The sequence below is a fragment of the Stylophora pistillata genome, chromosome 1 (genome assembly GCF_964205215.1).
Source record: "Stylophora pistillata chromosome 1, jaStyPist1.2, whole genome shotgun sequence".
Lineage (NCBI taxonomy): Eukaryota > Metazoa > Cnidaria > Anthozoa > Scleractinia > Pocilloporidae > Stylophora > Stylophora pistillata.
Window position 1 is genome coordinate 3,647,016 of NC_142519.1, and position 17,047 is coordinate 3,664,062.

The 17,047-nt window shown below is 37.9% G+C and overlaps 1 protein-coding gene and 1 long non-coding RNA gene across 2 annotated transcripts; one reads left to right on the plus strand and one right to left on the minus strand.

Annotated features, from left to right (window-relative positions):
* Nucleotides 1–318: 318 nt before the first annotated feature.
* On the plus strand, nt 319–14,741 carry LOC148740862 (fibroblast growth factor receptor 4-like). The gene is made up of 16 exons (XM_088731526.1): nt 319–433; nt 3,775–3,935; nt 5,089–5,412; nt 6,299–6,589; nt 6,790–7,188; nt 7,654–7,950; nt 8,300–8,448; nt 9,033–9,492; nt 9,745–9,852; nt 10,782–10,963; nt 11,186–11,308; nt 11,715–11,785; nt 12,275–12,315; nt 12,630–12,729; nt 13,116–13,215; nt 13,612–14,741. The coding sequence occupies exons 1-16, from the start codon at nt 429–431 to the stop codon at nt 13,654–13,656; spliced, it is 2,856 nt and encodes a 951-aa protein (XP_088587652.1). The 5' UTR covers nt 319–428; the 3' UTR covers nt 13,657–14,741.
* On the minus strand, nt 503–3,018 carry LOC148740863 (uncharacterized). Its single transcript, XR_015991161.1, has 2 exons — nt 1,494–3,018; nt 503–1,222 (listed from the first exon to the last, which is right to left on the minus strand). It is a non-coding gene; the product is annotated as an uncharacterized LOC148740863 (long non-coding RNA).
* Nucleotides 14,742–17,047: the final 2,306 nt, after the last annotated feature.

The window sequence follows — 17,047 nt, forward strand, 5'->3', positions numbered from 1 at the left end:
CACATGATATAAAACGTGTTAATTCAAATTTAAGGTTCCCAAATTACTCCATTCGTATAAACAGGAAGATCGATCTCATTACTAGTTATGTCGAGCGAAGCCCGCCAGGAGTGTGAATTTGAGTGTGAACTAAAATACTATACACCTATTCTGTTCTCCTTTGATCCGCCTCTCCATTAGTATACATTTGATCGCTTGGATTGGGATGAATTTTAGTCTAGTGGCTGATGATTAACGTTAAATGTTAAGGCAGGACCTTTTTCACAATAATTTATCTCGAGAAGAAATAACACATATTTTCATGACCTATCTTATTTTAGAAATACAACTACCGACTGAAGTCTGTCATGTTCACAGACCGAATTCGAAATGTCATTTTTAGTTGCCGTCATTCACATTCCGAAAAAGAAAAAAGATCAGAAGGGTAAATGAGGTTAGCCAGTGGCCTATTTCCAATAAATAAATTGGCTTTTCTTTCTATCGATAAACTATTTGGAAAATGTAGAACAATGACTGTATAATCTCGCTGGAAGAACGCATATAATGTAAAGAAACTGGCGAGGTCATGAAACATTTCGCTTTTAGAATAACAAACTCCTAAACACTCTGAAGTTAACCGCCGTCGCTGCCGTCGTCTTAATCTCAATTTATTGACAGTGGAATTCTCGAGTTTCAAAGACTGGAGGGTATTCTTAATTCAACAAACATTTAAACGTTTTGTCTCACATTTATAAACGATAAGATCTAATTCCTTTTTCGTAAAGCTCTTTGAATTAGACGAGTTCAATATTCATTCGCGTACAAATTAATTTATATTCATGCAGTGAATCTTCCTCGAACTCCTTCCATCATGCATAAATTTCGTGAAGGTGTCAAAGAAAGCGGAAGACATTTAAAAAATTATCGTGACTTTTGTCTATCGGTAAATTTTAAACTAAAATGATCAGATAGAGGTTTCAAGTGAATCGTATTGCGATATAATCAATTCTACATTAATATGAAATTCTAAAGCCTGCCAAAAATATCTAACCGGCTTTTGAACTTAACAGTTATTTCTGATTCGATGGCCACTGAGAATAAAACTACTGTCTCTAATGGTGAATGACGCCTTGACAACCGCAGCCTAAGAGAGAAGTCAAAACTCAGACGGAGCAACTGAAATCACCCACTGGCGTAATCTTGATTCTGCCGATTCCTCTTTGGACCTCATATTTGGCGATTCCTTCGTTCAATGTTTGGATAAAAGCCGAAAAAAAAAATGAAAAAATTTATATTAATACCGTATTTATTCGATTGATCGCCAACCCCGAAGAAATTCCGCCCTCAAATAACCGCTGTTTAGAGCTAAAATATGAATAAACGCTGCATTTATTCAAATTATAGATTAAAAGGGGTAAAATTGTTTTAAGATCATCGCATTCGAAGCTCAAAGGTATATAATCAGAACACGAGAATATACGGTAGTTCAGCTTATTCCAGCTTTGGAAATTTACCTTTTTTGATAACAATGTTTTTCAGTTTGAAGTATACTTCCGTGCTCTTTTACTACGCTCCCTCTCTAAAATTCTCCCAATGCACAGTTTAATTTCTTTGTGAAAGCGGAGTACTTCATTAGGGGGTCTCTCTTCCTCTTTCCAGTTCCCTGTGTTAACAATTTATTTTCGGAGTTTGCGTTCAGGAAGTTTTTCAACACGGGTGAAAGTTCTCTCAGCCCATGTTCCACAAGCCTTTTTTTGGTCCTCCAACTGTTTGTTTACCAAGTATACTAAGATTGCGTTTCCATCAGTTTCCTTTGCCTCATCGCTTTGCCTCATCGCGCGTCATGTTAAACTGACTTGTACGCATGATGTCCTCGGAGGAAAGTATTAAAATTTAATCTCAAATACATTTTTTTACCACTGTTTTTTGCGAGAAATAAATTTGATTTTAGATAATCGCCGATAGCCAAATTTGAAGTCTGAGCTCAAACTTGTAATAAAACGCTGCTTAGAAACAATGCGACCATACTTAATAAAACTAAAACGTAAACAATGTCTAAACTTTACCAATATTTGCATTTCCTATAGATAGATAGATAGAGAGATAGTTTATTGACTAAAGACATAGCAGCCATACTTCTAGCTTACGATCACTAATATACGTAGATATATATAAGTACAATAAGAAAAATATATAGAAACATACAATAAAATATATAATTAAAAATATGAATGCAATCGTTTAAATGTATAGATATAACATATGATTACCAGAAACGTTCAGTTGTACACTACTTTATCGCTAAACGAATTATTATCAACATCGAATGTTGGTTGCATCTCGACGACAATGGAACTCATTAAGTTTCAATTTCATCTTCCAAAAAGGGACTTCGTATACAAGCGACCAATTTTAGAGTCAGTTTAGCGGCTGGATATCTCTCCGTTAACAGGTACATTTTTGCCAGTGAATTGACATTTTTTCCCTATGAGCCGATTAACCCAACCTACATGTCTCTTCCTTCAGATGAAGTCCTTTTGAGGCGGAAAAAATAAAAGAAAAATATGATTGAGTCCGTTTATCATAAGCATCTGCTAAATATAAGCAATAGCCACCTTAAGCAGCCAGGACGGCGACACCAAGGAAGACGTCGATTAAAAATTAAATGTCTACTTTTAATTAGAATTTCCAAAATGGCTGCAGGTGTTTATCATTTCTTACGGCGCCAAACCTCAACCGCAGCATAACGTAGAGTAGCAGCGCTGAGTTCCAAATGACAATGACAGTAATTTGCCGTCGAGGTTTCCGTTCGCAGACGACGCAAACTTTGGTGATTTCACTTTGATGTTTTGCAAAGGATGGCTAAGAAATGTATAAAGTTTTAAAACGCACGTGCTGAGCTATTGTTCTACCCACTAGATCTTTTATTTTGCCACGTCCTCGTTGCCGTCGCCATCGAGGTTTGCTTAAGGTCCCTTTTATTATTTGAATCGAGAGGAGGCGGACGGTGATGTCACTGTAAAATGTTGTGAGGGATTCACATCCCTTGACGTAAGGATTCAGACATGCAAATGTTAAACTGCAAAAAAATTTTGATTATTTATAATTAAAATTAGTGGGATTGTGCGTTATTTTCATTCATTATAAGAGTACATCGTGTCCGTTGATAGGCTACCTAGTTTATTCAAGTCTACGACCCCGAAAAGTAGTTTTACACGGACATGAAGAATTCACTCGCACGATACAAAGTTCTTGTCAAGCCGAACAATCCCTTTTCTTTATGATAAACACTGTTTGAAATAACTTTGCTTTCCTACTGCAGGAGGTCATTACAACATAAAAGATTCACTGTTTTTTTTTAATATAAGTTCGTTGCATTTGCTTGCCACCGAAAAAGTGAGGTATCAAAAATTATTTTAAGTTTGCGAACAACCTCGTCGCTGTTCACTTTAGATTTTGTTTGTCACTGTTGGCGATTTCGATAAAGGAGCTAAACAAAGGCTCAAGCTAATAAGTTACTAAGTAATTGAGAGACGAGTTATAACCACATGTATTCGGTAGAATACAAAAGTTTGGAGATAAATGAAAAAACAATTTTAATGAAGTTATATACCTTTTAGAAGGCTTTGCGCAAAATCGCCAGATTTGTGACTCACTTTTCCATATTTCTTTTCGTAATTGCTTGAGTGAGTAAACTTAGATACAACAACATCATGATGCCCTAGTTCGACTTATTGCCTTAGTAACCTTCTTCTTGGAAAAGAACGTATTTTAAATAAACAATCCCATCTACAGGTCATTCCAAACATCCACGCAACAAATTTGTCAAAGTGACATGATGATGGGTTACTTTTGGCTTCAAGGAGCTTTGACGCGTTTAGTACTATTGACTGTTACCGACGCTTTGTGGAATCTTCCATTTGTCAGAGCTGAAACGTGCAATCCCAGTATAAAAAGTAAGTAGTTAAACGTCCTGGTCAAAGAACAAGCAGATGCGAGTGCTTTTCTTGTATGTATATGTATGAGTATGTAGATGTACAGGAAGAATAAAATGGCTACCATAAAAAACAGCTCTAAGAAAGAGGATGCAGAGGATGCAGGTATCTTCAAAATGTTTCGCACGAGTAGAGAAGAAAGGAAGAAGATAAAGTTCCAAATGATTCAGCGTTTGTACACAACGTTTCCGGCCTCGGCCTTTTTCAGGTGTAGAATTCAAATTAGAAATAAACAATAAAAAGCTTCATTAAAACGGGGCCAAGAGTATATAAACTACGCTCACTTTGCATCATAAGATAGATTTATCATTCGCATCGCTAGATTGGGTAGAAAAAGATTGCGTATTATTAATTTTTCTATTATTATCATTTATTATCAATTTCTCTTGCCCAGTAAGACCCGTTGTGGACATCTCTTCAAGTCCAGAAAGTAACAAATTACCCCTTTTTGCCTCCACAAATTATAGGGGCAATTTTGAAAAGGAAAGGAAAATAGCTGCTATCAAAATAACAAAAAGGTGTTGTTCCTTTGATGTGAAATATATAAGCATCATGCATTACCTTTTTTTAGTGAGAAAAGAAAAGGTACATTTTCTTAATACATGTTTTCAAATTGAGACGTTTTTGTAAACGAGTGCATATCTTTATTATAGTAGGATACATGTATGTAGTACATTTATATATATATATATATATATAACAATTATTCCACTCGCGCTTGTTGGATATGAGATGATAGATAGCCAATGAGGCGCGTAGCGCCGAGTTGGCTATAATCATCTCATATCCAACGAGCGCGAGTGGAATAATTGTTTTATTAAAAACGCCCCCAAGATATAAGACAAATCTTACCACATCTTAAATTTTTTAGCTCCCTTTTAATTTTAAGTTGACGCGTACGCATACCATATTTGTAGATTATGGTATATTGGCTAATATACCATAATGGCTAAGCCAATAAGAAGTCTTGAATTGCATTATCCAATGATCCAGTTTTTAATAAATATATATATTTAAAACAGATTTACTTATAATTTTTATCATGTCAGAGAGGCTAGAGAAAGAGAACAATGTATTACCGGTTTTTTATTCATTATCAATCTCTCTAACACAGTTAGACCCGTTGTCGACATCTCGTCAAGTCCGCCAACAAAATGTTTACCCATTGGTGTTAACTTAACCCTGAGTTGTACAGCGGAGCCCAGAAAAGAAGACTCAGTATATCTGGATAGATGGGTCGATTATATCGAGTGGTACGATCCACAGGGTAGACACGTTGGAGCTAAATGCGAACAGCCTTCAGACGCCAATTCTCATAAACTGAAATTAAGCTGCCCATTGGTGCTTAAAAATTTGACATTTGACAAACTTCGCAACTACACATGCCAAGCTGGTAATGGTTATGAAAAGCACTGCACAAGGAAATCAACATTGAAAGGTAAACAACCTCATCATACCTCTACATAAGAAATCTTGCGATCTATAATGCGAAGGTGGTCGTCGCGCTCCTGCACTTCCTCAGCCTTCTCGTCATCAAATTTCCTCTTTGAGACGATTCTTTCGGATGTCAAACAAGGTTTATCCCCCGACATCCAAAGGAATGGCCACAGACGAGACAACTCATAGAGTCACATGCATCCAAATACCAAATTTTTGTATCAATTTGCAGATGCCTGAGGTCGTTGAAGGTCTAACGAACCAAAGCGTATTGATCGCTTCCGTTGCTACTTTTAGCTGCACTGCTAAAGGTCCTCGGCGGCTAACCATTCATTGGATAAAGGACATTATTATCCAACTACACTCCGTAGAGTACAAATAAAGCCCAAGACGAGTGCAAATATCACGCGGTATTTGCACTCCAGACTCCAGAGAAGCGGTTAGACAGGTTTTCTCGCATCGCGCGAGCGACGAACTGGATTGAAGTTACAAAAAAAATTGTGAACAATTCAAATATTTTTTCTGAAGTCGAAGAGTCGGAATGGCTGGCAAATGCTGTTGATCTGTTGATTATAGGAGTAGAGATGGAAGATGATGGAAAATATCAGTGCATTGCAAATAATATCTAGGAAAAAAACCAATCACGGGTGGCTTTCTTAAACATAGGTTAGATTTTTTTAATAAAAGGGAAAAAAATAGGGCTCTTTTAAAAAGACGGTTACTGCAAGGAATTAACTTCTAGGAAAATTCGTGAGGACCTTGATTTGAAAATCCTGCTGCGTCTTCTTAACTTCTTCCTTCTTCTTCTGCTTCTTCATCTTTTACTTTTTCAACTTGATTTTCATCATATTTCTATTATGAACTAATGTTTCGTTGTTATCTTACAGAAGGCCAAAAACCTGAGATTATTGAAGGTCCAAAGAACCAAAGTGTCTCGATCGGTTCCAATGCTACCTTTAGCTGCACTGCTAGGGGCTTCTCAACAATCCGTTGGATGAAGGACAATGCTTCATATCCTTCACAGTCCAACTCCAGAGCAAGTGTTATTCCAGACAACCGAACAAATCGCAGTCAGCTTTTCATAACGAGAGTAGAGATGAAAGATAATGGCAAATATCAGTGCGTTGCAAATAATAGCTGTGGAAGAAACCAATCAGGAGTGGCTTTCTTAAAGATAGGTTAGATATTTTTTGATAAAAGGAAAAAGTAAGGATCTTATAGGCGGTTGCTGTAAGGACTTGACTTCTAGAGAAAAATCGTAAGGGCTTTGATTTAAAAATCCTGTTGCATCTTCTCCTTGCCTCTTCTGCTTCTCTTTTTTTCATCTTAAATTCCTTCACATTGCTATCATCAACTAGTATTCGCTGTTATCTTTCAGGGGTCCAAAAACCTGAGATTGTTAAAGGTCCAGAGAGCCAAAGTGTCTCGATCGGTTCCAACGCTACCTTAAACTGCACTGCTAGGGGCTTACCGAGGCCAACGATCATTTCCAAATTCCAATTCGATCTGGAACAGTGGACAAGAATAGCCACCCAGTGGATGTCCATTGTTAAATCATTATTTATTTATTTATTTATTTATTTATTTATTTGGATAAAGGACAATGCTTCCTATCCTTTACGGCCCAACTCCAAAGCAAGTGTTATTCAAGACAACGGGGAAATTAGCAGTCAGCTTTTCATAACGGGAGTAGAGACGGAAGGTTATGGAAAATATCAGTGCATTGCAAATAATAGCTTTGGAAAAAGCCAGCCCGGAGTGGCTTTCTTAAAGAAAGGTCAGATATTGCAGCTACGCTGCAACACGGTAAACAAAACACATGATTTCGGGTACGGTTTAAAGCGAAAAATTTCCCTTAATAACAACGGTTACACTACTTCTCTACTCGAACTAAAAACCTGCTTTGCTTTCAACCGCGTGCTCAGTCTTTTTTTTTTGAACTATCAAGGAAAAAACTAGACCCGAAGATTATGTAACAAGACTTAAATCTGATGATTACGTAACGTACTGAATTGCGTGACTCGTGTCACTAGTCTTAAAAGGTCTCTTGTCTAGATATTTTTTGATAAAAGAAAAAAATTGAGGATTTTAAAGGCGGTTAATGCAAGAAATTGACTTCTAGAGAAAAATCGCGAGGGCCGGAATTGAAAATCCTGTTTCATCTTCTGCTTCTTAGTCTTTTTTTTCATCTTATGTTTCATATATTACTATTATCAACTAATGTTTCGTTGTTATCTTGCAGTGGCCCAAAAACCTGAGATCATTGAAGGTCCAGAGAACCAAAGTGTCTCGATCGGTTCCAACGCTACCTTTAGCTGCACTGCTAGGGGCTTCCCGAGGCCAACGATCCTTTGGATAAAGGACAATGCATCATATCCTTTACAGTCCAACTCTAAAGCAAGTGTTATTCAAGACAACCAAACGAATCGCAGCCAGCTTTTCATAACGGAGTTAGAGATGGAAGATTATGGCAAATATCAGTGTATTGCAAATAACAGCGTTGGGAGAAGTCAATCAGGAGTAGCTGTATTAAGCAAAGGTGAGATTTTTTTTGGAAAAAGAGGCAAAAATAAAGATCTTAACGAAGGCTAATGCAAGGAATTGACTTTTGGATCAAAATCTCAAAGGTTTAGAATTAAAATGCCTCTATCTCCTCTGCAATTCTTCCCTAGTCCTCTGCTTTGCCTTCATCTTTTTTTTCAGTCTTTCCCAATTCATAATTCTGATTTATTACACTATACTGCTGCAACTTTATTATTATTATTATTATTATCATTATTATGTTGTTTTTTTTTTGTTATTATTATCAGTACTCTTCTTATTTTACCGCTTAAATCTAAGACTATGGACTCGAGAGGAATTGATATTTTTTTTCATATTTAATCCAGCACTTATTCCCACAACCTCCGAGAGTAGAAAGCCAGCAAATTCAGCATCTCACACTACTACAGTCGCTGTATCATGCACTTTGGTAGCTTCACTTATTTGTTTAGTCATTGGGTTTGTGTGGATTCGGCGTAGAAATCGTGACAAAAAGGTAAATAATACGTTACACGACATCCCCGTCCATAATGAAAGGAAAAGAGTTCGATAACAATAATGCTAATAACAATAATAATAATGATAATAGTAATAATGAAAATAGTGATAATAACAATGATCAAAACTTTGCAAAGTTTTTCTAATCTCTGTATCTCGCCTCACAAATTAACAAAGATCGATGACACGCGAAAAACGTACCTTCCGTGGAAACTGGTTCATGGCTGGTGAATCCTAACATTCCTTCGTGTGCCAGCATAAGTGAGGTTGTTTATAATGATTTTCGTTAGTTCGGCTAAGGCTTAGAGTAAGGCTAAGTAAAACGCCCATTTCTGTCCCTCCTTGTTCTTTTCTCCTCCAAATTATCCTTTCCTCCACTTTGGTCTTATAAACAACTTATGCAGAAGGATTCAGGGGGCCGTGCTCGACCATGCATTTTCATTGAGTTTATGGCGCTGCTCAGCCTGAAAAAGGGCTGTATTTCTTACTTACATACCTTCAATTTGTCAAATTTGAGGGTCATCGTAATGAAAAATGCATGATCATAATTACCTTTTGTCTTCAATTATAATTCAATGATAGGACAGAAAACGTGCGACAGAGGTGTATTTAGACAAAGGCAAGCACTTACCAAACGGGATAGAGGACCTTGAAAATGACTGGTCGCCCAATACCCAGACTATCAAGAACCCCGAGGAAAGGCGCCCGTTAGTGGGGGATGGAGTAAGGGAAAGAGGGTCTCCAGACGGAAGTGAGCAGGATGATACGATGCAACAAGTTATAGAAGTAAGAGATCAAGAGAGATTAGATTCGGGTGAGAAGATTGGTACTGACATTTTCACAACTGATAAATGTGTTGACCTGGTTGTCGACGATCAGCGACAGATATCGTCTCAAGAGACCGAAGAAGGATGCGAAAACTTGGAAAATCTTGAAGTATTCGATGAAATACTCGGAGAGGGCGAGTTTGGAATTGTCTACAAAGGTCGCTATGGTGGGAAAGACGGAAACATGACAGATGTAGCTGTTAAAAAGCTAAAAGGTATGTACACGACATCAAAATGTCAAATTATTAATTCCTAAGTGCAGTGGTTTACCACTGAATTGATTTTTCGTCCTGGAAAGTTTGCACCATCTTACTTTTTCGTCATTTTTCCCTTTGCAGAAAACACCCATTAATTCTGCTTCTGTTCTGAATGCCCTTTGCCGCCTCGCTTTGTTTTCCATATCATTTATTTTACAATAGCCAAGCAATTTAAGAGGTCCTCCTGCTTTTTTCTCTGTGCCACTGTAGACCTTAGTGCTATTGCCAAAGAAACCCTGCTTAATGAGATAAGGACCTTGAGGCATGCTGGGAAACATCCTAATATTGTCACTTTGATTGGTACGCGGATAGAAGGAGGTAAGTCACTTTTCGACCATGTAACGCATTAGGGATAGGCAGGTTCACCAATAAGGTAACGTTTTATCCAAGTGTAAGATCAGTTTGAACGGTGGATGTGTTGATGTTAAGATTAAAGAAAAATTAGTAGACTAAGGGCTCTATCCATTATAGACTTAGTGTTTTATCCACTCTATCTTAGTGCTCTGTTAGTACCTCCCGAAAAACAGTCCAGTGCTCTATCCATTGAGGGTTAGCTCAATGGATAGAGCACTGGATTGCTGTACGGGAGGTCGAGGGTTCGAGCCCCGGGCGGACCAACACTTAAGGTCTTAAAATAATTGAGAAGAATATGCTACCTTTCTATCAAGAAATGGTTAGATATTCTAGTCTTATCGGATAGGGACGAATAAATGGAGGTCCAGTCTCCCGCAGGGTTAGGGGTAGGAGACGTTAATTTCCCACGCACGAGATTACTGCGTGATGGATGTCCTTCCGTGGGGTGGGATGGGTGGGTTATAAGGTGAGATCGTTACATGGACTGAAGCGGCCGCCAGAGGCGCCTGATAATGCTGACTTTCAATCTCAACCTTATCAGGAATGGGTGGGAATTGGCCCGGAAAAACCCCCATGGGGAGTGGTCAACTAATGTATGTATGTATGTATGTATGTATGTATGTATGTATGTATGTATGTATTTATGTATGTATGTGTTAGCCAGAAAATCTGTTCTTCTTGATCGGAAACCATTTGATGCTAGGCTAACCGCTGGGGGATTCATATGGAATTTGTTTCTTGGTTTTTTTGGCACCAACTTAACTTATTTTTACCGACGAAACCACCTTTTGATCAAATCCAGGGGCAAATATTGTCCAAATATTGTCAAGTATTGGCAAATATTGTCTTTCTCTTGTTAACTTTTCTGCTGATGTTTGCTCCTCTTTCACTAGGAAACGTTCTTGTGGTCACTGAATTGATTCATGGTGGCAGTCTGGAAAATATTTTAAAGGCCAAGAGGGCTCCACGGGAAAACAACAATTATCATAACGTCTGCTGTAAGCTTAATGACCGGCAGCTGGTTATGATTGCATTTCAGATTGCCGCAGGAATGCAGCACTTAGAGGAGAGAAAGGTAAGACCCGTTGACAGTGCGTAGAAATGTTAAGGTAACTTTGTTTACCTTCCATAACAGATGACTGCTCTCAAGTGATTATAAACAGCTCTAAATATAACGCTGGCAGCTCGAAGTTATGAAGGACACGTTGGGGGTCTTTCGCACTTTGGTATAAGCCACCACTTAGTCATTCGTGAGTGTCTGCTAAGCTAAAGATTTATAAATTGTCTTCTCTCACAGTTCGTTCATCGCGATCTGGCAGCGAGGAATATTTTAGTTGATGCCAACTTGGTGGCTAAAGTTGGAGATTTTGGATTGGCCAGAGACATATCTGATGCTGGTATATACACCATAACCTCCAACGTAAGTACGCTTTGCAATCACTTTCAACGACCAAGCAAAAACTCAACAAACTGAAATGCATTTTAATTGATGGTCTTCCATAGTATAATCGAACACTTTGAATTAATTCCCTCCCAAGGAGCTGTGCATTACGTTTACTTGATTAATTATGGTAAATATTTGTCCTGATAATAATGACAGCAATAATAATGATAACTATAATAATGGTCAGGATAACCACCCCCTTGGATTTTACTGATAATCAAAAATAATTAGAAAATGTTATATATCTTAACGTTGAAAAAGAAATTGCATACACGTCCTGAATGCATCATTCCGTTGCATGAGTCAGCCTCTTCCCATTCTGAAAGGACCTTGACTCTACTGCAAACAGGACCTTGCTCACATGAATCTGTCTTTTCAACAGGGCAAGGTTCCGTGGAGATGGTCGTCTTTAGAATCTCTGCGAGATCTGCATTTTACATCTATGAGCGATGTGTAAGTTCATTTTGTATTTTAATACTGTCAGATTGCTTTCTCTTGACTTACAGCCGGAGGTGTTGGTCAGCAGCAAGGATCTCCAAAAACGTCATCTGCCTGCCGGCTCCGCTATTTTCCTCAAAGCATTACTATGGTTACATCTGGGCTTCATTTTACTTTGTTCGCTCGTCTCCATGTACATATACGGTGTATGTTTACCTATTTGCAATTATGGACACACCATCAAAACTTAGCATGACTTAAGTAATTTCTTGTTTCAAATGGACAATCTTATGCTCTTACTGGTTGATTGAAATTTATACCAGAGGCGAGGTCCGACAGGAAAGACTCAGCAAAGTCTTAAGCGATGCAAATATTCATTGAACCTTAAAGAATACGACGAGACTTGATCTTTAATCAAGTCAGTGCTAATCCTCCGTGCGAGAAGGTCATCAGCTTTCTTTCCTAACTCATTAAAGTTATTAAAGCATTGATGCTTATTTGCAGGTGGTCATTTGGTATTGTCTTATGGGAAATTGCCACTTACGGTAAGTGTCGTGGGATATTATGTGTGACACCCTATGAACTGGAAGTCATGTTCTCGCCTTCCAATCCATAAAGCAGCCCAAAGTTAGGAAGGCTGCCCTGTTAAGCTAACTATATAGACACGAGGATCTTAATTTAGAAGAATGCGTATTACCAGTCAGACGAAATGAAACTACATCTTTTTTGTCCCCGAGCTGCGCTTAATTTTGTATTTGTATTTGTTTCCATAAATTTTCCGCTGAAATACTCATTGTCTTAGATCCTTGTCTCTACAACCGAATTATTAAATCATGATGATCTTCTTTCAACCAAACAGGTGAGTTGCCATACCCTGACATCTCATCACCAATTGCCTTAGTGAGTCGATTGGCTACAGGATACCGGATGCCTCGTCCCGACCAATGCTCGGAAGAACTGTAAGCTTTAAAGTACTGCATGATGCCGATAGAAAATGAATTGAATGATTGTTAACTTTGTAGAAGGCTTCCAAGAATGAAACGTTAACTCGCCCTATTTCAAAAATAATTGAAAAGCGTTTTACTCTTCGAGGCAAGTCTTGCAAGATCCTTTGACACACTTCCTCTCGTTGAAAATCGAAACGATGCAGGGAATGGGTCGTCATGATTTAAAAATCGTTTGCATATCAAATGTCACACTCAGCAAATCAGTGATCTTGCCAATGATCATTGTCATGAGTTCAAAATCCCCCTTTCCAGCTCTTTCCACGTTTGATACGGTCGATCCAGATGTTGACAGTGTCAGCATCACGAAAATGTTAACTAATACTGCATTAAATTTTTAGATATGAGCTAATGAGTTCTTGTTGGAAAGAAAATCCTATGATGAGACCAGCCTTTTCACAGATCGCCCAACAGCTGAAGAATTTTTTGCGAGAAGTGAAGGTAATTAATGGTTGCATTTACAGGATTTCCATTTCTTCCCTTCAGTATCGCCTTTCTTTAAACCTTATCTGTCCTCTTCTTCCTCCTTCAATTTTTTTTGATCGATGATTCAATATACCCTTTCATGGACGCCTCTGTCACCCTGTCAGTCCTTCTGGGAAATTTCCAACTCCCGCCATGAATACATTCATCCTTTCGGAAACACAGTCATCCATCCACTTGCTTGTCTGTCCATCCTTCTGTCGACATCTGTGGGACTGTTCTTTCTTGTGCTTGTTCCTAACTTCATTCATTACTTTTGTTTGATTCATGTAAGGCCATTGTTTCTTTCCTTATTAATTTTTTTTGTGATGGAATTATCAATGGCTGACTCTTATTTCCAATGATTTACTTCAGAGGACATATACAAATATCACAGAGGAAAACGATGGAAAGGCTTGATGACGCCTGATGCTAGAGCAAAACCCTCATTTTATTTGATTAGTAATAGGAAGAAAATCGCGATATATCGAATACGTGCATGCATATAGGTATAAGGCCTAACGTATAATAATAATAATAATGATAATAACAATAATAATGGTTTATTAACTGATCCATTAGATGGCGCTTCTCTGTTAAAATACATCAATTACAATTAAAATAAATCAAATTAAGTTATTCACAAATTACGCAATATGCAATTAAAAGTAGAAGTAGAATTAACAGAATAGTAATTACAGTAAAACTAACTAATCACTCTGTACTCTATTACATAAAAAAATTCCTTGAAAGTCTTAAAAAGTTTCTGTAATCTTTACAGTTTCTAATAGATTCTGATAAATTGTTAAGTGCTGTTTTCGATTGGGACCACTAATCGTATTTGACCCAGGTGCCGACCACGCTCAAAAGAATTAGATTCAATTTGTTTCCTTTTGAGAGAAGGTTCCACACGTTTTCTTCACAATAGGTAGTGGAAATCGCAGTAAAGAATAGACGGTCCACCGTGTCTTACTTTCGACGCTGAATTAGTAAAGAAAAAAAGTTGCTATCACGTAAATAGACTGGCTTAGCGTGGATTGGCTTTGCTAAGAAAAATCTAAGCACTCATCTAGCCTGGCTTTTTAGCAACTCCTCCTTAATAATTTTCTTCACTCGCACGAAAACTACACTTCTATCCTGCTCAAGCTGCTTCCTGCGTGCTTTATAACAGAAGAGAGTACAGTCCATGCTTCTTTATTTATTAAATAAAAGATAAAACTTTTGAAAGACCATGACTTGCAAATGAAACCTTGACTTCAAATCAGAGCTACAGAGAGTCAGAAGCGAGGAGACACAACCACTTACGAGAGAAGTGTGTGACGCTCGACAGAAGAAAGATATAATCTTCAGGATGTAACATCGTAACAAATATATTACTCTCAAAACTTTCCTAAGTAATGATTATTATATCAACACGTAAATGAAGCTAAGCGGAAAAAAAAAAGAAAAACCATTTGATCATATCACAGCCAGAATAACAATAAAACTCAACTTTATTCGCGGTTGGCAAGTGTTTAAGTTTATTTACGTTATTCAAACGCCTGTCTTCAAAATATTATTCATTAAATACAAGCTATTTACACGATCATAATTAGAGAATATCTGTCATATATTTATCATATGTGTATAAAAAAATAATAAAAGGACCCACAAAACGAGAAGATAAACGCAATAACTAACACTACAATTCAGGCATTTCTTTGGTCAACAGCCTGGGTGCCAGGCCCTCATGATTAGCGCTGTAGGAAGAGGTTTGCCGAGGGTCTGGCACTAATTGTGAGTGTGATACCCCAGCAAACTTGTCACCGGCTCACGTTGCCAAGGTCCCCATACTTTCCCGAGGACGAAGAGACACTTGCACCGAAGCGCTTATAATGAGGGCCAACTCACAAGTTAATTAGTCAAATCATTAACATGTCCCTGGGAAAGGCTTGCTGAGCCTCATCACTACGCAACAAAAGCATCAATCACTACGAAAATCATCAATCACTATAAGAGGATGGGCCATTATTGCGACAAACAAAAGAAACATAACTGTTTCATGTTGATGTTGAATTGCACTGCCATTTGTGACTTCTCAATTTTTTTCAGTTCTTGTTGAGTTTTGATCAAATACATAAGTTAAGTTAAATACCATAAGTTAAATTTTCTGAAACTGAACGTCATTCTTTAATATCGCTGGTTTTTACCACATGGTTTTTACCTTACTGTATGACGTAAGTCATGCTATGAGGTTTAGGGTTTGGGACCGAAACTCAATTAAAAATAACTCACTCGATTTGTTAGACATTAATTTATGCATTAAACCTGGATTAAGCACTTTTTCTCCCCCTCCGTGACAAGTTTCCCGGTTCAAAGTCAAGGTGTACGTATATTCGGAGGGTGGCACAAAGGCGAGAATATGCCGAACTACTTGGACAGATTTAAAATGGCGTCCTGTCCCTTCAAGTCTTATAAATATTAATTTCCTTTAGAACATGTAAGAGGAATTTTTCTAACAATCAAGAGCTTCTTGAGTCTGATAATTTTCTTCATTCTCATGACTTTAATACTTGATTTGAGGGAGAAACCATTAGGAGAAATTAGAAAGTTATCAGTTTTAGGGGTTAAGTTTTTGGATACAATGAAATATATGAAGTTCATATATTTTGAACTGCGATATTAGATACGTATGATGCACGATCCTCGCAGTAGATAGCGCTATTTAAGCAAAAGCGAAGATCAGACCTGAAAAAAATCAAGCCTGTACGGGATTCGAACCACTGACGTCTGCGATACTAGTGCAGCGCTCTACCAATTAAGCTAACAAGCCAACTGGGAGCAGGCCGTTAAGTTGATTCGTAATAAACCCGTGAAAGTGATAAATCAGATACAATGAAATATATGAAGTTCATATATTTTTTGAACTGCGGTATTAGATACGTATGATGCACGATCCTCGCAATAGATAGCGCTATTTAAGCAATAGCGAAAATCAGACCTGAAAAAAATCAGGCCTGTACGGGATTCGAACCACTGACCTCTGCGATACTAGTGCAGCGGTCAGTGGTTCGAACTACTGCGAGGATCGTGCATCATACGTATCTAATACCGCAGTTCAAAATATATGAACTTCATATATTTCATTGTATCTGATTTATCACTTTCACGGGTTTATTACGAATCAACTTAACGGCCTGCTCCCAGTTGGCTTGTTAGCTCAATTGGTAGAGCGCTGCACTAGTATCGCAGAGGTCAGTGGTTCGAATCCCGTACAGGCCTGATTTTTTTCAGGTCTGATTTTCGCTATTGCTTAAATAGCGCTATCTACTGCGAGGATCGTGCATCATACGGTTAAGTTTTTGGCAACAAAAACTCATACCAGTACAGTAAGCTAACATCTTAAACTGAGAACCAACAGCACACCATCTATTATTTTTTTTTCAAAATCTGTCATCCTTTTTTCTGTTCTTCAATCTCCTGGTACATCTGAACCTTAACCCTGACAACTGGCTCAAAGCTATGGACTCAAAAGAACTTGTTGGTGCTGTACTGCTGGACCTTAGTAAAGCTTTTGATCTGGTAGTTCACAGCTTACTTTTATCAAAAATCAGTATGTACCACACTGATAATACATCTCTGTGGTGATTTGAGTCTTACCTACACGATCGAATGCAGCGATGTTGTATCAATGGATCACTGTCTGATGCACTACCGATTACTAGAGGTGTTCCGCAAGGTTATATTTTGGGTCCCATCCTTTTCTTGTTGTATATCAATGACCTTCCACTTGCAATACCTGATTGCAATGTGGATATTTACGCAGATGACA

Excerpts from the sequence above, each read along its gene's own strand:
- LOC148740862 (XM_088731526.1), top strand. Across the intron at positions 10,964-11,185 it reads AGCACTTAGAGGAGAGAAAG|TTCGTTCATCGCGATCTGGC; the intron begins GTAAGACCCGTT and ends CTTCTCTCACAG. Across the intron at positions 11,786-12,274 it reads TTTACATCTATGAGCGATGT|GTGGTCATTTGGTATTGTCT; the intron begins GTAAGTTCATTT and ends GCTTATTTGCAG.